Source organism: Telmatherina bonti (assembly GCF_933228915.1).
Source record: "Telmatherina bonti genome assembly, chromosome: 16".
NCBI lineage: Eukaryota > Metazoa > Chordata > Actinopteri > Atheriniformes > Telmatherinidae > Telmatherina > Telmatherina bonti.
Genome location: NC_136614.1, coordinates 22,108,385 through 22,133,627, shown reverse-complemented (window position 1 = coordinate 22,133,627; position 25,243 = coordinate 22,108,385). Strand labels below are relative to the sequence as shown.

At 37.4% G+C, this 25,243-nt stretch overlaps 1 protein-coding gene across 2 annotated transcripts in view; it reads left to right on the top strand.

The window, feature by feature from the left end:
• The window catches only part of esrrgb (estrogen-related receptor gamma b), a 39,592-nt gene extending 27,838 nt beyond the window's left edge, over window positions 1-11,754 (top strand). For both annotated transcript variants that reach the window (XM_079255887.1, XM_079255888.1), the window contains 2 exons: window positions 3,264-3,533; window positions 7,449-11,754. In XM_079255887.1, the coding sequence (XP_079112013.1) occupies window positions 3,264-3,533; window positions 7,449-7,693 (515 nt within the window). In that variant the 3' untranslated portion in view covers window positions 7,694-11,754. The remainder of the gene's footprint in view (window positions 1-3,263; window positions 3,534-7,448) is intronic.
• Window positions 11,755-25,243: the final 13,489 nt, after the last annotated feature.

Here is a 25,243-nt window from a genome sequence, read left to right as displayed (position 1 = left end):
TCTCTCTATCGCTCTCTCTCTCTCTTTTACTGTTCTTCCACTCACTTAGCTCTTGTGTTTTCCATCCATGGTTATTCATTCATTCATTCATTCATTCATTCATTCATTCATTCGTTTTCTGAAATCACTTAGTTCAATTAAGGGTGGAGCCTATCCCAGTAGCCTTCGGGCAAGATGCGGGTACACCCTGGATAGGTTGCCATCCATGGTCATATCAATTTATGACGCACAGGGAAATCTGTTTCACAGGTGAACATGGTGAACTTGCTGATCCAGAAAGATGAAGTCAAAGCTGCTGTGGACATGCAATCACTTGACGAATTGTTTTCAGTTATTTGTCAGTTTCTTTTGCTTATACCAGGCTAAGACCTCAGTGGTTCTTTCAGATGTAGTTATATTGTTTTGGAAGCTGAATCTCCTTGCAACCACTGCACATTAAAAAAAGCTCAGTGCAGTTTCATTTAAAGTTGATACTGAGGGTCATGTGTCTTTAAAACACATGAAAATACCCCTAAAATACATCAAAAGAAGCCTTCACGGCCCCTCTGTTGCATTGTTAACCACTGGAAACCTCTGATATCCCTTGTCTGCGTTCATGCTCTTTGTCATCACACAGGGAGACTGCAGACACATGAGACATTGACATTCCCCAGTTTGCTCAATATTGTGTCATGTTTGGTCAAACGGCAGTAAATCAGTAGGGGGAAATATTGATATTTCATCAGGGGGAGTTCACCCTCTAATGACACTTAACTCAGCCACCACGAGGCAACGCACCTGAAGCTCCAGGGTGACCTCAGGGAGTCAGGAAGTCACTTCATTGCTTCAGTAAATTGAGTGTAAAGACAAAAAAAAAGACTTCAACTAGGATGAAGGAGAAACATGATGATAGATGTGAAGACACAGTTGGCAATGTTTTTTTTTTTTGGTTTTTTTTTTTTTTTTTTTACAAATGACAAAATGATTGTAGAAATGGAGTAATTGTTAGTAATCCCAAATTTATTCACACTTTTTTTCTTGCTCCATTAAAGTAAATGGACTCATTCAGTATTAATAAGCATTATTTTTAGTCTGAGTCAGCATTTCTTTGCTGTTATTTGAGCAGATCTTTGTGCATCTTTTTTTTACTAGTATAGTCATTTTAGCATGGCTCTCTGATCTAAAATACACCTCGCACGATTAATGACATTAATTTTCTTGCAAAGTGTCTTGGGAATCTAAATTCATACATTGCTGAGACAGCTGAAATATCTACATTCAGTGATCCTGCAGTCCTCCCATCCCCCTCTAAACGTGTACCGGATGTCCTCCATCAGCTGTCTGTTTGTCAGATCTGAGGCTTGGATCGATCCCCCTTTCGCATTTGGTGGACTGATTACAATCTACTAATCAATGACACCCCCAGCACTCTTTTCTCTCTGCCTTCTCTCTTTTTCCATCGTTCCTCTATTTGCTTGATAAGAACCATCGGGAGGGCCTCTTTTAAGTCAACCTGCCCGATTCCAATCCATACCAGTTCAGATTTAGGTAAGCAGCATGGTGGGTTCAAGGCTTTGGTCAATACCCCACAGTCACCTTCCTATTCACCATAGAGCAGTGAAAGGTATTGTAGTGGTTGGAGTCTTTTCAGGTGTCTGTCCGTTTGATATGGTGCGTCTGAAAGTTAGAGGAGAGAGTTGATAGGCTGACCTCAAGATCTGGGTAAATTGTCACTCAGTTCAGAAGGTTGAACACTAAAGAAGGAGAAGGAAGTCAGGTTGAATATGCTTGTGATCATATATGTCTTGGGCTTTAACTTTGCTTAACTCTAAGTATTTTCCTATTACTGTCTCAAAAATTCACAATATTATCAGTTCTTATGCTTAAGACAAAAATAATTTTGTTTTAAAACATTTTAATTCAAAATGCACATGAATTTACAATTTTCTGAAATGCTCTGTGCTTCATTTTCAATTAGTTAACTAGTTATACACAGTATATACTTCCTTCTTTAATATACGTACCTTAGAAAGCCTACACTTTAAATATATACTTGATAAATGTATCATGTACTTTTACAAAACAATAAATGCATTGAGAGTAAATCATTAGTGCTGCTAGTAGGTCTGTAACCACAGCATTAAAATCAATCCATTATCCAAATCAGCAGTGCTAACTATTGAAATTGAAGTCTATCAGATGAAGCAGACAGCTTTTACAATTTTTTTGTTGTTAGCGTTTGTCATCAGGACGCACATATTTGTTTGATTTTTCAGTCATTATTTAAATTAAATTAAATTAAATTAAATTAAATTAAATTAAATTAAATTAAATTAATTTTATTTCTCATCTTAAAAAAAGATGGCGACATAGCATGTAATATTCTGGGTTCATATGGAGAACGTGTGTGTGTGTGTGTGTGTGTGTATGTGGTGATGACATTCAGTTCAACTCTTACATTGTCACTGCACACAGAAAACTCAACCCAACTATCATCATTGCAATAAGTCAGTGTTTGTTGTCCTTAATGTGCTGTGAATGGAGCTCTGTGGTTTCTGAAGTTTTTGCTTTATGTCTCCTTTTTTGTCTGTCCATCTGCACATCACCATGGAAAAGAGACATCACACATTGTTTGTCTCTTGTTGTAAGGTACCGCACAATGGTGTGGACCATTTCTGGGCCCGATTCTGTGGATATTGTCCAGAGATGGAATGTGACAAATTAAAAATGTTTATTTTGCCCCCTTAAATAAAGTCGATATGTTGACATGCCTTTAAAACTTACAATGTGACAAAAACTGTGATGGCTATTTTAAATTTCAGACCAATAATTTCCTCAATTCAGGAAGGCAAAATTAATTTTTGTCTGTTAAAAAAAAAAAAACAATTTATTTTTGTTTTCTCTCTGAGAGGGAACAGGACTTTGTCCTCACTGAGTGGCATTTCATCTGCTAGGGCACTGGGTCGCAGAAGGGCTGACTTGCTAGTTGAAACAGTCCCAGCTCATGTTTCAAGGGCCTCTACACTTGACAGATTTATATTCCTCCCTTAAGCCACAGCATGGAGCATCGGCCTCTGTTTCAAGTTGGACTTCTCTAGGGATTGTACAGTGATTGTACATGACCCATAAAACACATGGAAGACTCAAGCTGGTCACTTTTGAGCTGCAAGGTTAATGCACAGATCTCTTTTACTGTCACATGATTTTACTGCCTTTCTACGTATTGCAAAACCCAGAAAGATAGAAAATCTCAGATTCTAACAAGTTCTTTGTCATTTCGGCAGGTTTTTCGACACTCTCACTGGCAGACCAAATGAGTCTACTGCAGAGCGCCTGGATGGAGATCCTTGTGCTGAGCATCGTGTTTCGCTCGCTCCCCTGTGAGGATGAGATTGTGTATGCAGAGGATTATGTGGTGGATGAGGAGCAGGCAAGGATCTCAGGCCTGCTGGACCTTCATGTTGCAATCCTGCCGCTGGTTCGGCGCTACAAGAAACTTCGCATGGAGAAGGAAGAATTTGTCACTCTCAAAGCCATTGCGCTTGCAAACTCTGGTAAGGTTGAGTCCTTTAATTCCAATGTTAGTCACTAAAACTGTTGCAAAGAGCACTTGGGCTCACAAAATCCTACAAAGTGAGTTTTGAAAATAACTTTTTTTGCACCAGTTTTGTGCAAATTGTTCACATTTATTTAATCCTTTTCTTACTTGCCCCTTTATAACAAGCATCATCAAATAGCTGTCTCATTCGACCATCCATTTATATTTTATATATGCAATCTATATGCAGAAGACAGAACTTTTTTCTCTGCATTGAAACACTCATGACCATATGAGGCAGTATAAGACTTCAGTGTCTTGAGCATCGTAAATTTATTGTCAAATGGTTTCACTAAAATGTTTTTTTTTTTCCTGTTTTGACATTTCAGCAGTATGGTTTGGTTGCTTTTCTTGTGTTTTTTAAAGGGCCACAGCTGTTGACGTTTGACTTTTTAAAGGCTGATTTGAATGTAGATGTCGTCAAAGATTTTGTAATTTAATGATGCATCACCAAAACATAAGCTTAAATAAACCAAGACTGCTTCTTTTTGGCTCTAAATCTTTTTTTTTTCCTTCCATCAACATCATTAACTTGACAGAAAACTACATCTCTAAATCTCAAATAAATCAAGATAGCTGGCATTTAATTAAACAAAGAAAGAAATTCAACAGGAAAATTAAAAAGAAACCGAAAGTGTTGATCCGTATCTTGTGGAACCATCACTTCCACAGACACATCTCTGATAAGAGTGAACGCAAAGGTCAACAGCATTTTTTTTTTCTTTTCTTCAACGCAGGTCTGCAGGTGTGTCCACAGCTATGTTTTAATTTGCGTGCAGATACATGTGTGTGTGACTGTCACTTTGTGCTCTCATTCTCTCTATCTCCATAACAGTGGCTGCCAGCGTGCCTCAGCCAAGGGAGATATATTTAGCATTTCATTAGAAAAACAGGGGCTGTCAATAAAATGTGTTAAGTGGAGTGGAATGAGCGTTGGGGAGCGACGGGCCTCGTTTGTTCCAATGTGAAGATGCTGCGCCCATATTGACAGTTTGCTTTTCATGAGGCTGGGCCCGTCCCCCACTAATCAATGCCTGTTAGGAGTCTTTTCTCCTGCCTGACTGAAAAATGAAAAATGCTGAGCCTAGAGCTTTAGTCTTCTGATGACAAACACTCTGTGGGAGAGGTGGATTGGGATGGGGGGATGGGGGGTAAATGAGAGGGAAGGGAGGTGATAGAAAGGCAGGGATGTAAAGGTAAAAGAGAAGTGTGAGAGAGGAAGGCAAGGGGTTGTGAGGGAGGCTCAGGGAGGGCGAGAGGGCATCTTCGGCTCGTTTGAACAAAGTCTCGCCGAGCTTCGGCTCCAGTGGTCCTGTGGGTGTGACAGCTGTGGAAATTCACGGCCATTGATTTTGTAATTAGCAGAGTATCGACGGGATTGACGCCAGGCTGCTGACGGATTACATGGAAATTGTTTCTTCAAAGTTAGTTTTGCATTCCGCCACTAACCTCCTTAAACGCACACACACACACACACATACAAAACAACACCCATGCGCTTTCTGTGCGTTCACACACACACACACACACTGACACACATTTGAGAATATTTTTCTTTCGTTTCCCCTCCACTCTTCCCCCTCTCTTCCATACAAACGCGCACACACTCACACGCGTGCAATCGCTCAGCCAAACGAGGATCAGATCAGTATTAACATGAAGGTTTCAAATGAAGAGTGCTGGAACACATGTGCGGTCCACATAGCCTAGTTAATTTCCCAAGATAGAAATGCAATTTACACAGAAGGTGACTGGTAAAAGAGACTTAATCAGTCAGTTAGGAACATAATTAGCCTTGTACTTTCCTTTTTTCTGCCTCATTTACATGTGCATACACAGTCTTAACTTCACTCCACAACTTTCAAGACACAAAGCAGAGCTGATCCAATTCACCCACTCTTCAGTCTGCAGCCACGTTGGTTAACTTTTCTAACACACTGCAAACAGGATTATTCTGTTTGATTTGATTCTGTTGTATTAATGTGTGATGATGTTATGAGTGGATAAGACGTATACACAGATTAGACCTGATGCTTTACAACTGAGATTCACTGAAATCAAGCAACTGCTTATACATTAAAACTTTGCATCAGAACGTCCTTTTGAGTCGCCTTCAAGACCATTTTTCCACAGTGTGCAGACATATACAAAGAGAGCAGTTTTTAATAACTCTCAACTGGTTTTATTTTAGAGTCTATACATAAGGGGGCCAACTGCTCTTTCTTATGGAAATGAAGGCCATCTGCCACCATCGTTCAGCCGAACAATATCCTAGTAATACAGCCATCTGAATTCATTAGCGGAGAGGGGGCATATGTGCTCAATAATACCAAAAAGAAATGAATCTTTTTCTTGTCCCAATGTACATTTATACAGACGCGCAATACCTGTGACTCTCCCTAGAGTCTCAGTCATGCACAGGCATTTATTTAAGGGGGATCATTAAAAGGAACGTCATTAAGTACTAACAAAAGAAAAGCTCTCCTCAAAATTTCTTGTTAGCATACGAGCTGTGGAATGTAAAACCACACAACGCTGCTGCAAAACAGGTTGTAGCAACAGCAGGTAATTGTGATGCAATGCAGACTAATAAATATGCTTTTTAAATGAATTCTTATTTGCCATTTTTGGTCTTAAAGTGGCATTAAATTGTAAAAACATAAAAATAAAAATGACATCTGGCAAAAATATGTCTTTTGTTGGTTTGTTTATCGTTTCTTCTTTCTCCATTTTGAACGTTTATTTTGATTTAGTTTTCTACTGAATCCTTATACACGTATTATTACGGTGGCCCTGAAGTGCAAACCACAACAACAAAACAAAAAACACAAACTACAAAACAAAAAAACGCAACAACAAATTAATAAACAGAAATAAATTGAAAATGACAACAACAGTTAAAAAATACACAATGACAAATTAAAAAACACGACAAATTTAATTAACGCTACAAAAAAAATTTTAAAAAACACAACAAATTTAAAAAAAAACACAAAAAATGATAAAACACAATGACAAATAAAAAACGACAAGAACTTAGAAAAAGCACAACAACATTAACATACCGGAAGAGGTTGGTACCACTGGGCAACAAGAGAAATCGCTGATTGGACGATGGTGCCAGACGGCTTTTGAACCGCAAGTTGTAGTTTTGTACCTCGTTCAGTTTGGAGTAGAGGAAAGGCTGAAGTAGTACTAAATTCGTTGTGTTAAATACTACAGAAGTGTTTGAAGTAGTTTTAGTGTGCTGATTGAGACACATTTTGTGTAAAGTATGTAATAATCAAAATATTCTTGGATAGCAGCAGCTATGTTTGGGCTACGGGTTACATTCATGTTTTGAAAACTGCGCTACATACACAACAACTTCCGGTTCAAAAGCCATCTGGCACCATCGTCCAACAAGCAATTTCTCTCGTTGCTCGCTGGTACCTACCTCTTCTGGTATGTTAATGTCGTGCTTTTTCTAAGTTTGTTTAATTTGTCATTGTGTTTTATAATTTTCTTCATGTTTTTTTATTTTTTTGGGCTTTTTAGAATGTTTTGATAGTGCTAATTTAATTGATTGTGTTTTTTAATTTGTCATTGTGTATTTTTTTAATTTTGTTGTCATTTTCAATTTGTTGCTGTTTTTTTATTTTGTGTTGCGTTTTTTGTTTTGTAATTGTGGTTTGCACTTCAGGGCCACCGTATATTATGTATCAATAGCACGTTTAAACAAACTTTTAAAAAAATGTTTCACTGTTAGTAATTAACAGAGGAAGTTTTGTAGAGATATTTTGCACTTGAAAATGTTGCTTTTTTCACATATCGTGTAAGAATTTAGATCTTTTTACCTCATTTTTGTCCTTATCTATTTTTTTTTTCCCAGATTCGATGCATATAGAGAACATTGAAGCTGTCCAAAGGCTCCAAGATTCACTACATGAGGCCCTCCAGGATTTTGAGGGCTCCCAGCACCCAGAGGACCCCCGACGGGCAGGCAAGCTGCTGATGACCCTGCCTTTGCTTCGTCAGACAGCTACCAAAGCCGTTCAGCATTTCTACAGCATCAAGATGCAGGGCAAAGTTCCCATGCACAAACTATTCCTCGAGATGTTGGAGGCCAAGGCTTGACACCTGGGTCAGATGCTTGACAGACAGCTGCAACGCCCAATCCAAAGCAGGGGACACCCCATAAGAAAGAAAGGTGGAGTGCCAATTGAGAGTCAAAGGATGAAACTTGGACTCTGGAGTCCTTTTACACTTTTAAACAGTATTAATATAAAAAAAAATAAATAAATAAAGGGGGACTTGTAATTATTAAAAAAAAAAAAAAAGGAGGTAACTATCAACCTGACTGAAGTGGGATCATGATTATGTATAAAAACATGTTGTGTACAGAAATCAGGCAATGAGGGTCTTGCTATAACCACAGACCCATTGCTCTATATCACCTGAAGCATCTGTGAATTTTTTTCTCATTTTATTTTATTTAAAAAGTGTGATAATATAAATGTCCTTCTGAACTATACAGCTACGTAGCCTTGATGTGTTTGTTTCCTTATCTCATATTTTCTATTCTCCATTGTTAAAGCAATAGTCTCTAACTGGTCTACATATAATATGTGTACTGTATATTGTGTGATATTGCACTGGGCGCAAGGGGAGAATTCTTAGACATATTCTTAATTTTGTCATTAAAAAATAATACGTGGTACCCAATTCCCCAATTCCTCGTAATATATTTACCTTGTGGTAGCTTCATCAATTCAATGGTTCAGTCAACTTGATGCTTAAATAGAGAGACAGTGGTTGGATAGAGATCATTGCTCACTAAGTGTTTGCACTAAGCATCTATGAATAACAAGGCTATAATGGGTATTGTAAGAGCTATCTCAGTCTGAGTCTGTCAGTGTGTTTTCATATAGAGATTGAATCCCCCCCCCATTCCTACCCCACTACTTCTCTCTGTGTTCCTCATACACACATTGGCAACTTAACATGCTGTGAAACATGGACACGAGAAGCTATAATTTGTGCTGAGGATTTTGCTTAACTGTGTGGCTGTGTGTCAAAAAATGTTTTTATGTTAAAGGGCACAGTACCAGCAATATCTATTAGTTAAATGCAATCTAATAGCCCTATAATAAATAGTGTGTGATGATGTCAACTATTCAGTTTGCGTCAGGTAGGTGCTCACTCAATGGTTTTGTCATTTTCTCAAGTGAGGAGGCTTTGCATTGTCAAAATAGGCGTTTTTTCCTGCATCCTCCTTTCTTTCACCTCTCAAACAGTGAGCGTCATGACATTCTGGGGGCCCATCAACCTTCTGCTGCTGACTTTCATTGCTGATGTTTATGGGCTTCCAGTGTAGCCAGTTGACATCAGGATAAAAGCGAGCCAAAGCCACTGGTTGCAAGATGTTTTTTTAGCACGCATAAAACAGAATTTGTCAATACTCACCAAATAGCTTCCAAAATCGTTCATACAGATTCTGCATATTTACAAGCAAATATGTCTGTATGAATTAGTATATTTAGAGCATTAATTCTAAATGCATCGATTGCTTTTCATCAAAGTCATGTACGGCATACAAACTATATTTATTAGGCTGGATTTTATTTTTCTCTGTTACAAAACGTGGACTACAGGGTAAACTATTGAAGCTCATCCAGAGAAAACTGAAAGAAACCATAAAACAGTAACATTGTATGAATCTGCTGAATTGAAAAACGAAAAGAGATAAGTTGTTTAAATTGTTTCAATGGCCAGAAATCATTTTTACCTTGTTTCCTTAAACTTGTTTCTAAAAACAACCAAAACTTTACTCTGAATTTAATCAATATGGCAGAAAACTTCATTACAGCTTTACAGTTACTGATTCTCTTTGGTTTTTAGTCATTTTAATGAAGGTGCTAATCATTCAGAAAGGCATTGTATACAAACACTGACACTGTTAAATAAATAAGTAACCAAGAGGTGATAGCCTTTTAGAGTTTTATATCTATCTATCAATCATGAATCAGTTGCCAAAAATTCAAAGCATTATGTGATAGTTAACGTGGCATATTGCTCACAGTCCAAACAACTTGAGCAAATTATATAAAACCTGTTATCTTAAAATGAAAACAATATAATCATCAGTTAATCAGCTGCTTTTAGGATTTTACTGAAACAGATATTGTCCCTTGTGAGTATTTTAAAGCAGTTGCATTTTTAAAGTGTCAAGTGCCATTAGCTTTTACCCAAACGCGAGGAAAACATAAAGCCAGTAACTATGACGATCCCCACAGGGATGCTATTGATTTACTGTAATGTAATGCATAGATAATTATAACCCTATGCCACAGAGAATACGATGCCCATTGTGCACTTCTGCCGTTGTTAACCAGCTAATCCATCCTCAGTTGAAATGAGGGATGTGTCGCCTCGGTTCAGTAGCAAACCAAAGCAGAAACGCTGATATAACTGCATTTTGAGCCAACCTGCTGTTTCCAATTAAATATTGTTGTTAAAAGATATTGGTTATTGTCATAGTTTCATTCTGTTGCCTCCGCTCTAAACTGTCATGGTGATAACAGCAAACATGACAAACTTTTATACATTTTGTTCACTCAAAAACAGTTATTGATCAGACATCAGCTTGTTTTGTCACCGTAGGACACATGAAGTCTGAAGAAAACATGAAACTTACAAACCAAGGATTTATTTTTTTATTAATATTTTATTTTGTTTCATTTTATTTTTTTATTGGACATATAAAAGAGAGACGATGTCTGTGCTGCAGTTCATGTTGTGCTGGTTGTGTGGAGGGTTAATGAACACAGTCTGACTTGATCAAAACAGGAAAACCCTTATGATCACTCATGTATCTCCTCTACGCACATTCAAGATGTGGAGTAGATAACTTTTTCCCAACTTTTCCTCTCTTCCAAATTAGTATTAGAAAATAAGAGAAAATTCCTATTTTATTTTCAGACCTCTAAATCGGTTCTACTACATCCAATTAATCCTAATTGTCTCCTAAGCTGAAATTCTCAATAGAAATAGAGCAATTAAATTTCTGCTTTGGCTCTACCTTGGGGACAAGAGACATTTTATTTCGGTTGACGGCAGGGAGGGTTTTTTTGTTGAAACCTTCATAAAGGCGATTTCATGGGTGCCTGTAATAGTTTCATAACAGCAGCGATCACTGGGCTATGCAAGGCAAGTACGGCCATGTGTGTTCTTTGTGTTGTAGAGCATCAGACTGATATTTAGTTGTGTTTTGTTTACAATGTGGACATACTTGTACAAATGCAATGTGCATATTTCACTGAACTATATTGTAACTGCTGTGCATTAATGTGACTATGATCAATTGTTTAATTTGCCACTTTAATGTACTCTCATGTGGAATTAGGAACTTCTGCTGTATGATACAAGTCACTGTACTGAGTCAAACAGGAAATAATATGTCCAAAATATTTAGTCTAAGGTGGCTTTTTACTTTGTTTTCTGTGTCTTTGTCTCTTTCAGTGTTGAAACACTCTGTGTCATCATCATTTTTGGTCAACAGCACAGCAGGACATACTGTACGACGACTACTAAAGTCGTCTAGACCCTATACCTCAATTCATATTTTGAAAATTACACTGGGTTTGGAAGCGGGCCACGGGTTCCTCTTGGGAATCAGTGGCACAGAAAAAAAGTGACATCACTGGCTGGGTATTGAAAAAAATGTAGATGAACTTACTGCAATTGAGGGAACACATTCCTCGGAGGAGAAAGCTGCTTATTCGCTGCTCCATTTGCAGACTTATCTCCATGCACTCTGAGATGACGAGATTTACATAAAGCATGGAGGAACCTCCCTGGCCGTCCCGGTCCACGGTGTATAAAGGACCCTGCTAGGTGTGTGCACCACAGACATGTGATTACCCAAGAGGTTCACCCCCTTCAGAAGCAATATGTTAACATCTGTGAAATATAAATCAAGTTAAAGGGGAGCTTTGGTTCATTTTAATTATAAACTACCCCTATACTTGGAGGAGGACAAGCTAACTGTGAACACTATCCCATGAAGGGAAAATCCACAGCTGGGATTCACTGGACAGTCCTGTGTGACATTTTCTTGTGTTTTGATTGGTGTCTTCATGCCTACTGTTCCCATGTGTAAATATGCATATATGCTTTTTGGCGAGGGAGGGCGAATTAGAGCTAACAATGCACTGAATGTACAGTGTCAATAAAATCACATGGTTTATGTAATCAGTGTAATGACTTTTATTGAATAAACACAAACATTGATGGCTCTCCAAAAGTAGTAATTGTAGGATGCCAGACTTCACAGAATATTTACTTCATGGTATAATACCCCAGTTTTATCAGCATTGTCTATCCTCTACAACAAGCTTGTTTCCATGCAGTTGTACAAATTTATAATTTTCAATCTTTTTTTTATTCCAGTTAATATCTCTCTCGCTCTTTATACATATATATATATATATATATATATATATATATATATATATATATATATATATATATATATATATATATATATATATTCATATTCATATGTATAGAAACTGTAACTCGTTGTCCTCTTCATGGTCTTGTCTCAAGTGAAAGGCGACTAATCGTGTGCGCACATATGAACATATGTCTGTGTGCTTTTGTATGTTTATCAAGACTGTGCCTCTGGGTATAACGGCATCCTCCTGCCCCAGACCGTCAGTTGGGTGGCTGTCTACACAATGTCCCGTTTGACCTTGCATTGGCTATGACACTGGCTGAATGCACATCTGACACACTCCCTTCCTTTGTGGTGCAATCCCGTGGAAGTCATTTCATTTACTGGGCTTTCAACTTCAGCCAATGTGGGGGTTGGGGGAGTAAGTCTGTGTTTAATCAGCCTGCCACAAAGCATTCCCCTAAACAAAATCAGCCATGATGTCCAGCAGGAAAAAAAGAGATCTCTCAACAGAAGATTGAATTAAACAAATAAATAGGCTTGTCACTTTTTCATTTCTTATTTATCATCTTGGCACAACAGCACTCGGCACTCCATATTATTGCTGCAAATAAGAAATGTGTTATAACTTCTCCACTCTATTTTAGTGTAACAGTGTTTTAGTGGAGTGGTTGTATAGTTGTCCACTGACATTTAAGCTTTGCAGTTACTGACAAGATGTGAGAAGAGTAGAGGAAGATCAAAACTTGACCTACGAACTTCTGGCTCTTGCAACAGAATTACAAGTCCTTTTTCCCCCATTTTTATTTATTTTTTTTTTTTATTTCTCTATCTTAAAATGAAGTGATGTAGAAGGGAATTAGGGCATGTCCCACTGTCCTCAGAGTGACTTTCCATCTTGTAAACCCTGTTTTATTCTCTTTATGTTGTCACTAGTTGGCAGGCCTGTCTGCATGTATGAAGAGGGGGGCGACACTGTCATGCTGTGGCCTGTTAATCAGCCAGTCTTGTTGCTTACTTTAGTTTCAGTAAATCTATAATCACACTCTAAGTGCAACCTTGCACTGGGACTACCACTGGATACAGCTCTACTGTACACTCCATCCTTTCCTCATGTGAGGATTATTCATCAGCAGAGGTGAGAGTCCGCAGAGAATAGGCTGTAAAGTGTCAGTCATAGTTACCCAGTGTGGTGTTGTCTTAGACAATGTAACTAGGGGAAAGTGAGTGAAGGAGATAGGAAACCATCAATATGCTCCCTGTGTAAATTGAAGAAGGTCATGATTTATGGCTCCTGGCTACTGAGTACATACATGCTGAATCTACTCTTTTTTTTTTTTTTTTTTTTTTTTGGCTCAAGGACAGGTAAGTGTGCCTCTCTCCACAGCTCATCCCCACCACGATGCAGGCTGTGGCATTTAGTGATGGACAGCCCCGCGGAAGGTCAGTGTTTTTCTGAATGAGTTGAGCGCCATCTATGGGTAGCAACAGCAACTGAGAGCAAGCAGAAACAAATGATCAGATAGCGGTGTGTTCTACCTGTAATATTCCACCTGCTTCTTGGGATATTTCACCACCTCATCAGTCATGCCTGTCTAAGTCTCCCTTTTGCTAGGGACTCAGACAGAGAGGGGACAGCTGTGGGTTTTTAAGGCCTTGCAGCAGATGCGAACCCCACATGCTATTGCATCTGTTCAAGTCCTGCAGCCTGTGTATGAGCTGAAAACAAGTTACAGTTCAGGATGGTGCTCTCATTGGCCTTACCCTATTAACTAGCGAGCAGATGGAAATTATATAGTGGGTGTTAGGCCTGAAAATGGACTTGCAAGTGTCTTGCTGTCTCAAGTATGCAGTTTAAAATGGGACGATTTAAATAAGGCCACATGAGACAAATCAGGACTCAGCCTTTGAATTCATTCCAGGAGGCGCAATAAACACCACAAAGTTGTCTCTGAATCTTAAAATTTATTATTTATTTGAATGATTTATTGCATCTTGGTGCCTCTGATGTTTTTACTCTGCCTTTGGAGGGAGCCAGACATAGCAAATGGAGTGCTCATTAGCATTTGACCTCCACATTGTGCTTTGTTTACCTGCCTCTGTTCACCTCTATATATCCTCAGACAAAATCAGGGCTTTCTGAGTGTGGCACAGTTTTTTACGGGGCTGTAGAGGTAAGCACTGCATTTGCATTGAGAGACTTCTTAAACAACTTGAGCATGCAGAAACAAGTGGGGGAGTAAGTGCTGCTCCCCTCAGGGATAGGCACTCAGATTATACCGATTTTTGTAAGTGGTGCACACATAACTATATTAAATATATTCTGTGGTGTCTTCTGCCGTTTGTAACTTTTAAATTGTTCACTCTAACCAGAACAGAAAACATATTAGTAATATCAAATCAAATAGGGAAAAAAAATTAAAAGCTACCAGTAGAAAATCATTACAATTGCAATTATAATGCTCTGTGAAATATTAATGTTTGCACGTTTCATGGAGCAGACAGGTCATGCTTACGGTATTTGTAAAAAGAATCAACAAGTAATGGTAGATTGGCAAATGTCTACAAATTATACACACACATACACACATTGTATTAGCAGATCGGCGGGTGTGGCAGGTAGCTGTCTGCACTGTAGTTAATTGCACAACGAGAGACTGTTCTCTAATTTATTTCTCGCCTGTTCATACAAGAGTGATCATGAAGCCCCATTCATTTCACAGAACACAATTTTCATATTTAATGAGCATGACTCCAATACAATTACAGTAATTAGTCAAATCTCACTCACGGCCAATGGAGCTCACCACCATTATTAGTGGATCTTATTAATGATGTTGCACATGTGGTGCTCATAGGGTAATTGAGGGCACGTGTGGGTATGAGAACAGGGCTACTGGAGATTGGAAAGCGGTGGTGTCAGTCTGTTTTCCATATATACTGGGCCTTATGTTAAATGGAGGTCTGCTTCATGTTAATGTTGTTAAACATGGTGGCCAACAGTTGCAGGATTCACCAAAACACGGGATGACATCAGTTAAATTCTGTATTTATTTGGTGTATTTAAAACAAAATGTACCCAAAAAGGATGTGCGCTGGATGAAACCTAAATCAAATATAGATATTGAATCTTCATATTCCAGTTATTGTACTAAAAAACCTAAGGCAACTATAGGTGTTGTAACCATTTTTCAGTTATCTCTGTTTTATGATACAGTTTTACTTATATGTCTATTAGTTCTGTGTTGCAGTAAATAAAAATCTCACGAATGGTGTAGATTTAAATTTCTTTTTAATGTAATTTTTTTTTTTTTTTTTTTTTACCATAAAAATATCAAAATAATTGGTTTGAAGACTTGTTCTTGCTGAAATGTTAGTGTGTGTTGAGTGCAAAGAACCCAGAGGTCCAAAGCTAGTTTATCAGACCCTTCTGCAGCCACAAAAAAAAAAAAATTGAGGATCTGCTGTAGTATTGAACTTTTTTCCTAATTTCTGCTTGAAACAGAATGTCAGCTTCTCAACCCATTCCCAGTCTCATTGGTTTGAAGTTTTTGCTTTGTAACACAAGAAATTCTTTCAGAGGGTGATGAGTCGGGACTATGATACTGTAATGAATGGGAAATGTGGGTTGACATTATTTTGCAAAACGGAAAAGCCCTTCTTTGGAAGACAAAAGATTGTTTTTATGGCTTTATAGCGTACAGTGTGAAACTCTCAGCAGCCCAGTCTTACTAGCAACAAAAATTACAGGTATGCTCACTAAAAATGCTTTTCCACTACAGAATCCTGTTTGTCTTTGGTTCAGTGTTGCCCGAAGGTCCTGAAGTTGTCACTGGTTTTCAGTCTTGCACTTAACCATATCCAGACGGTTGTCCAGGTTCCCTAAATTAAATCATTATATTATAAAGCACATGTGATCATATGTGCAGAAATTTTCATAAGCTTATTTTGAAAATTAAAAAAAAAAAATTGATGGCCCTGTTATTTCAGACAATCTCCTACAAAGTAGTGAACAATTCTCTGGAAGATTCAGCTTCTCTTGGATGTATTGTACCCAATCACATGACTGACCTGTAGCCAATTAACCCAGTTAATTGCTTTACATTATACAACTTTTCCAGTAATTTGTTGCTCTTGCAATAACTTCAATACAGTGCTGATTTCAAAAGGAAAGTTTTAACGTTAAGTTTTTATATATGAGGTTTCAGTCATTTGTACTAATAATATATTTAATTTTTTATTCTTATTTTTACTTTTCTAATGTGTTGTTGGAAACAGGGGCTGCACGTGCTAGCTTAAATAACCGCTTGCCAGTTCAGAGCATCGCTGTGCACCAGACCCAAGAGGACCAGAGGAAAAAAGACAGAAAGTAGAAACAAGAGGAAGAAGCCCATTTACTGTGAGTAATGATACTGCAGTGTGTGACATTTTCCAGACTTGAGGAGTCCCTCTGTCCAGAGTGATCCCTATTAAACCTGGGAGCTGGGTTTGCATCTGCAACAAAAATATGGAGCAGCTATATTCATTTCCTCTGCTGAGGAAGAAGTTAGGTGTGTGTGTGTGTGGTGTGCTTTCCATGTGCTGCTTTGATTAGAAAAAAAACAACATTCTAATTGCATCTTTAATTGTATTTTATAAAGAGAATAAGTAAGATCAAAGCGAACAGGACTATTATTAGTGGAAGATATACAGCTGATACTGTGTCTTATGGTTTGAACCAGTTGGTGTCAGGGTTGATGTTTATAAGCAAGTGGTAATTCTAATCAGAGAAATGTGACTTAATGGCCTCTTATCCAATTAAGAGCAGTGTCACCCCAAGTTAATGAGTGTGACGGTGCAATAGAAAAACCTCCATTAACACGACATAATTAGCGGAACTCAGTGGAATTAGACGGCAGCATTGACAGTGCTTTGGTGTTTTCATAATTAAACACTGGAAAAGACAACAATTAAGCCAAATCTTAAGAGCCTTCAATCTCATTCCAGCCAGAGAGGACATGTTTTGTTTTGGGAAAGCTCTGGAGATGCTGCCGCTGCTGTGTGAAGTTTGAATTACAGCTCAAAGGCAAGAGCTGAAAGTGATGGAGGTCATGACAACATTGTGTACCATAAAGACTCATATGTAGTGATTATAGGTGCCATGTTAGTCAGAGAGAATAGAACTGGAGCTATTGTTAATTTATTCCTTTGCTGCCCGACATAAAACTTTGGAATTTTACTTGTAATCAATTTAATGGACAACTAAGTGTTTCAAAAGGCAGAGTGTTGCTGCCACCTAGCAACCACTCAGTGTTTAAATGGCTCATTTACTGGCTTTTTTTTCTTTATAGGCAGGTATAAATTGTATTTTAAGTGGCTTAATCAGCTGACCTGAAAGGGTTTTATGTTTCTATGCAAATCCTCCATTTCAACAAGCCCATGTTAGTGATTCAGCTATGTTTTTGACATGCATCTCAGTCTGAGTGGTGATTATTCTCACCACGGCACACTGGAGGGCAGGCCTTATTAGGGGTGTGCTAATGTGACATTAATTGCTTTTACTTTTTCACTCCATTAAGAAGCCACTTTCTGTTTCAGGAGTCTGACCAGATGCTTTAGCTTCCTCTCTCTTATAACTGGGTTGCACTGAACAGGAAAGCCAAGACTAGGTCAAATACCAGGAGAAAACTGGCTTGAAAGACACCCAGGGGAAGTCCTATCCTCCTCCCGTGTGTCCTTATTCTCTTGCTTGACTGTCCTTACTCTCAAATTTGCAACCCCACCCCCACCCCTCTCCCTTGCCTTGATGCCATACCTTCATGACCTAGGTGGAGATCAATAGAACAGTTTAAAAGGATAAGCTGTGTAAATAGATAGATCCCATTGAAAGGGATGCCTTAGCCTCTGCTTCTGATTGGTGCATTGTAGAAATATCTTTGAATCTTAAAATAAATACAAAACCTCCCAATAGTGTAAGGATGGATGTAGTGATCAGAATCAGAATCACTTTATACGCCTTGTTTGCACAAACATACAAGGAATTTGTATCCTGTGGATTTTCTGTGTGAAGATACAATTTGTTGAGCTGACAGTGAAAGAACATGTCCCAAAAACTCTGCTAAGTGGAGCTGATAATAATTACAATGGTAGGTGCAACATCAGTTAATTGAAAAAAATATTTGTTTGCAAACTTTGACAATCAAGTAAATATTTTGTCAGTGACTCCTGGTGGCTCCACACATACATAAGCAGGTAAATTGATTATAATTGTTAATTTCCCAAACACGATAATGCAAAAAAATTATAATAATAATTCTCATCATTCATTTGTCATTTTTACTATATATTTATGGAGACCGAATTAGTTGTTACTGTGGTCTGCTGTAATGTTATGAATTAACATGGGACCAGGATTTATTATTCATTACTTCATTACTTTGTTTTGGACATCGACATTTTTATTATACTTACAGTGATGGTTTTTTTGGGGGGGTTTCTTTTTAGCCAAATTTCAGCAAATCCCTCCACAAACACAGCAAAATTTCTCCGTTGAACAAGCAAATATCTAACAGTTCAGATTGTGTGTTGCAATATATCTTTAAAGTTGCTTTTTCGTGTTTCAGATTTTTTTTTAGGAAGGGATTTTTATATAATTAACATGCCAAATACATTAAAAACAACAACAAATGTCACAATGATTATCATATGTGGGAGAATTTGCAAATGCTACAACCCATAAGGGACAAAACTGCAAGCTTTTTACATAGTGATAAAAGACTATAATGTGTTCGGTTAGAGGTGAGTATAATGAAGAAAGCACATACAAGGCAAAATGACTGATGTTTCAGTTACTTGAAACTGCATAGGTTGACAAGGTTAACTGGACCAAAGCCTTTCCACAGGCTATATACAAAGATATAACAGAAATGTTTATTATTGTTTCAAAGTTTTGCAAACTATAAACAAAAGTGAAAATTACTCTAAAATTATAACAAATAACCCAACCAATAATTACGGTAACCTGTAGAAAGTTTTTCCCCACAACCTTGAGTTCTCTCCCCAGACCTGGGCACATCTTTTGTTCTTGTACCCCTCCTGAGACACAATACCAGCCAGGGGTAAGTACAAACAGATCGTTCTTCCTGTATCTTTACTTACTACTTTACTTACAAGCATTAGTGCAGTTTCTTAGCTGCTTAGCAAAACTAAACACGTTCACCTTGTCTTTTCAAGTGAACATAACTTGGAAGACCCCTGCTTCTGCTTTTCACCATACATACAAACACACACACACACAATGAGCCAATCCACCAATTAATATAAACTCTGTGAAATCATTCAACAATCACCTTAACATATTTTAACAGATTAAAATATGTTCAACAGTCAACCAACCATCTAAGCACTCATTAATATAAATATCAATCCAAACAATTAGGTTATTAATGTTTTTGACAGTACTTGAAAACACTCCATGATAGTTTTCGAAGGAAAACCAAACTCCATTGGCTACTAAACCTGACCAGCTGGTTTTTGCCATAACCAGGAAACTGCATTGGCTCAACCTAACTGGGCTGATAGCTGTTTTCTTTAAGTCCAACTAAACAGTGAGTGACACAGTGGCTTAAATGGTTAAAACTGAAAGTATAATAATTTTTTTTTTAAAAACAAAAAAAAAACAAAAGAACAGAGGTTGTAATGAAATGTCCATAACAGATTTTAATACCCTGGAAATAAAAACAAGTTGGTTTACTAAAGTGCTTCATATTGTCTCACACCAGTAGGTGGTAAAGTAGCAGACAATGCAAACTCTCTCTACAAGACTGGCTTGGGGTTTTGTCTTCCCCAAAGGCACTTAAGCATTAGGTGGGGTCCTCCAACTTCTGTTGATATTCACCTCTTTCATTTGCTTGCTTGTTTGCAGCAAGCAAGCAAATTCCGTAGTTTCTCTGCTAATATGAACTCACTTTAATCTTGGTTTTTTTTTTTTTTAAAAATACCATAGTTTGGTCTTCATTTTCATCCTTGATTGAAATGTAATATTTGATAAATGTCATTAAGCAACATACTCTCAAGTCATCTTTAATTCTTGCACAATAGAGTAAGACTAAGAAAAGGTGAAAAATCAGTGGTGTTCCCCTTTCACAAGCTGAACTGAATGAATAAAACTGGGGAATAAACTATACAAACCTAATACATCAGTGGATTTCTCCATTATTGCAGTTTTAGTTTGAGCAATTTTCTTTGTATGTGGAAGGTGAAACAATCTTGTCATTGAAGAGAATATGTGGAAGAAACAAAAACATTATTCACTGCATTTTTGCTCCATGCAGGTAAAAAAGATTACAAGTGCAGAATGTGTTTGCTATAATTCTGCTTATCTCACATATGTGACAGACCACATATTTACAGTATATTGCCACACCTGGAAGTTGTATGTAACAAGCTGCTGAACTTAGAGTCAGCCAGTCGCTTATATTAATCATACAGCCAGCTCAACTTTATGACAAAAAGCAAATAGTCATAAATGCTCTTATCAGGCTTTTCTAATAGTGTGGATGTTACAATCAGATTCATGGTGGCATAAGCTATTACGTTTCATCTTTATCATCCCAAACAATCCCTTCTTTTTCAGGACAATCATTTATAACAACTGGACAGCTTGTTGCATAATGACATTCAAAGTGCTCTATCGGCCTGAGGGATCTCCCACTGCATTTACTTGTATTTACATATATTTATGTGGATTTTGTTTTTCCCACAGCAAACACAGGAATGATGAATATATGGCTGCATTGGTGGTGGGATACGTTACTACGTGCATAACTGATCTGGGATCAGGAAGTTCGAACTTCATCATACAGACTAGAGAATACCAGGCAACATTTTATAGCAGCATCTTCATCAAACTTCAATCAAGTACAACCAAAAGGAAAAAAATATCCAGTTGAGTAAACACTTTGATATCAAATATATTTAAACTATTGAGGAACTGCATTCTTTGCAATCAAAACATGTGGTGTTTTGATTTGTATATTCAATGAATTTGTAGCACTTTGATTAATCAATTAATATTACTTTCTCAAGGTCTTTTTTATAAACCTATCATTAATAAAAGAAGACATTTAATTAGCAGCCAAATCTTGATTGCCAATTTTGTGACAACAGGCTCCCTTTCTATGCTTTCTTTGTTTGGGGGAGGGTGCTATAGTTGGGAGCATGGTGTGGGTAGGAGGAATTAACTAATTTCATTAATCTAATTGTCATTGCTCTCGAGCATCCCACTAATAAGTACAAATTAATATGATTAATCAATTTGACGACATAAACTCATTCAATTATGGCTTTTCAAAGGCAAGTGGGTGTGTTGGGTTGATAGGGAGATGCTGCAAATGAAGAGAAGAGGGTGCGCGAGTGGTTTTCATGGAGGAGCCCAGCCCACAGTATTGAAGTCAAGTCAGGCAATTAGTCATTGTGAATGATAAATAAATGAGATGAAATATAGAGGATAGACACTCCACCAACTGTATGATGAAAATGTATTCCCTTTTTTTCAAGGAAAAATAACCAGCATCTCTGTCTTCTTTTGTTTGTCTTTGTAACTACAAAATTATCTGGATTGTACCTCAAGGAATATTAAGAATATAAACAGCTTTTACCAACGGAATGTCAAAAAATAAATTATATGACAATACGCTTTGGAAATATAAGTACTATTTTTATATATTAGACAACATATATTATATATATATTTATACAAATACATAAATACAAATACAAAACTTTTTGTTCTTCACTGGTGTCCAGAAAGAGCCAACAAAAAATCAAAGCAGATTTTGAGTTAATTCTAATCATGATCTTGACATTTATGACAAAATCAAAGGGTCTTAGGAAAAGCAGAAACAAGGTATGACTTTTTGTTATCTGTCTCAGCAAATTACTCAAATTTAATCCACAGCAAAAGCTCAGTAAAGTTTGTTCATATGCTTGTTCCAGCTAAGTAACAATGACGACTAAGAGACAGTTAACTGACTGTGCCTTTCTAGCACCAGTTTATGTCACCTTAAAGCAGTGTTTCATAGTTCCAGCCCTCAGGACGCCCTGCCCTCCATGTTTTAGACATGTTCCTCCTCCAAAGTGCCTGAGTCAGATTATTAAACGTCCTCATCAAGTTCTTTGCAGCCTGTTAAAGAGCTCTTTATGTTGTTTATGTGGCTTGCCTGTGAAACATGCAGGGCAGGGGGTCCCGAGGACCTGACCAGGGAAACACTGCCTTAAAGTGAAATTGTTTCTGTCTGAATTAAATTTTGAGAAACTGATTCAAACAGAATTGAGGAGGTGAAGTTGTGTCTTACTGTCTTGCCACTTTGTCTGTGTTTCTGTCAGATGATCCTGAGGCAGCTGCTGGAGTCCAAATGTACTCCAAGGACATCTGTCACTGGGACATCAAGCGATGCAATGTCCAACTGGAAAATGTCTCTGATAAATGAGAGCATGTTTGATTGACTTCGGCTGTGGTGATTTTTCCACTGACAAGCCCTTTTATGGCTTTTGCAGTGTGTGATTGCATTAGCTGATATTAAGAAACTTTATGTTTATAAGAAGCTCTGTCTCATCTTCGTTTTTGTTTTTCCTCCCCTCTTTCTCGACTTTCACTCCTGCTGTTGTATGTTCCAGGAGCCAATGAGGACTTCCCTCTGGGGTGTTTTAAACAGCAGATGTATCAGGCCTGTCCTACAACTCTGTAACAGAACACAGCCCTTTTTTACTGACCACTGAAGTTTTCATCATAAGACTACTTGCAGAACAGTATTGATCAACTGTGTTTTATCTACAGGTAGAAAACACACTTTATTAGTGCCTTTGTTCTTAATGAACATGGATGGATGTCGCTTATACTTTGATGCACTTTGTAATGTGCTAAAGAGGTTTAATATATGAAAGCATTTGTGTTTCATTCAAAGCTGCATCGATTCTCTTATTCTGACACTTGCGGTCAGCTTGGTTCATTTGCAGCTCAAAACAAACTTCAATCCATTTTCCCATTTATTTCTATGTTCACTAAACTTTCACACATCATATTTTCATTATCTCATGGTATTACACACTAACAAAATGAAGATATCAGTTTATCATTTTCTCTGACTATGCAATAAACTTTTATCTGTGCAATCTAATTACAATAAGTTGTTTCATCAAAATAAATAAAGGTTAAATAAACTGACCCCACATTTTGTTACTGTGTAAAAACTGGTGTATCAGACTTATAATTTTAAGTTGTCTTACTACTAAAAGGCAGTGAACTGAGAGGATGAATGTTGTTTTATAAACATCACCAGTTCTAAATATTGCAAAGGATAATAAAAGTTAGTTATTAAAGTCAGTTAAGTTAATCTCCATTGTTATTACAGATTCAGGGTTCAGGAATTAAAATCAAATCCTAGTTAGACAGACATTCTTTAAAAAAAAATAACTACATGGCATCATTATCAGTTAAAGCTGGAGTTGTCATGTTGGGTTGTGAAAAAGCTGCCACTGTAGTTTCAGTCACATATTGTTGGATTTCAGTCATTTTGCATGTTATATTTCTAATTTTCTCAAAGCTTCTGTTTTATGTTAAGGCATCAGCATCAACTGTCAATATCTCAGTATGTACAACAGTCCTGACATTCAATCCATTTTTTGTTTAGTATTAAACCTATTTTGATTATTGATGTCATAATGTTTATGAAAGTCCTCTGTGCTGACATATCCAAACCATTTTCACTATGGATATGTTATGTCAAAGTAAGTTGAACATGTCTCACTTGTTAGGTGTGAAAGGAAAAAACTAGGCTACTCCAGAAAGGGCTTGAGTGATGTTTTAAGGGTGGTTACAACTCAGTTTACAGACACTTTTTTGTTTTGTTTTGTTTTGTTTTGTTTTGATTTGTTTTGTTTTGTTTTGTTTTGTTTTAGCAGTTGTTCTCTGTTTAGTTGCCAAAGAAAAGAGTTTAATTGAAGATATTTAATGTTAAAAATTATCAACTTTATTGGGTTTTTTTGTAAATATTCACTCATTTTGAATTTCAACCCTGCAACACATTGTGTCTGGTACATGGGCATGTTTGCCACTGTGTTACATCACCTTTCCTTTTGAACAACACTCAGTAAGCATTTGGGAACTGAGGACTGACTTGTAAGAGGAATTTTTTTTTTTACCATTTTTGTTTGACATACAACTTCAGTTGCTCTTACAACTCTGTTGTGGTATTTTGCACTTCATAATGTGCAACACATTTTCAATAGGAAACTGGTCTGGACTGCAGTCAGGCCAATCTAGTACCTGCACTCTTATACTACACAGCCATGTGGCTTGGCATGGTCATGCAAGTTACCCATGCCATGGGCACTTACACACCTCCGTACCATTACAAATGCTGGCTTTTGAACTTTAAGCTGATAGCAATCCAGATAGTCCTTTTCCTCTGTGGCCTAGAAAACACAAGTCCAAAATCAATTCAAAATGTGGACTAGTCAGACCAAAGCACACTTTTCCACTTTGCATCAGTCCATCTCAGATGAGCTCAGGCCCAGAGAAGCCGGCGGTGTTTCTGGTCATTGTTGATATCTGGCATTTGCATGTAGATGTAAAGAGAAACTGTGTTAACAGACAATGGTTTTCTGAAGTGTTCTTGTGCCCACATGGTAAAATTGCAATGATGGCAGACATCTCCTTGGGGTAATCTTCCCCCCATTGCAGATGAAGCTTCTTGTGGAATATGAACTGACCACATGAAAATGTTTTTTCTTGCTTTTGCAGCTTCGAGAACAGAACAAAATTCTTGCCCCTCGTGGATGTAACAAGCTTTACACTCCTACCTGAACCTGGCTCTTTTTCAACAAACTCAATCTTATTTCCACAATGAGACTGTCTGTCTGTCTGTCTGTCTGTACGTACACACAATCATACATAAAAGGACTTAATTAATTAATTAATTAATTGTTAATAATAGGCATCCAGCCAGTCAGTAGCACCTTGGCTGTAATATCAACATATGCATATTACACAACAGCTTCACTCATTCAGTTCAAACAGAGGATGGTGGTACTGAACTCCTGAAATGTTTCTTAGCAAGAAATAGGGGTCAGCTTTATCCCTACTTTACAATGTAAAGAGTAACCCAAACTTAAATGCAGCAACCATGAGGACCGGTAATGATATTAATGTGTTGGTATTGAGTGGTAAAAGTTAGGAATTGTCCCACATA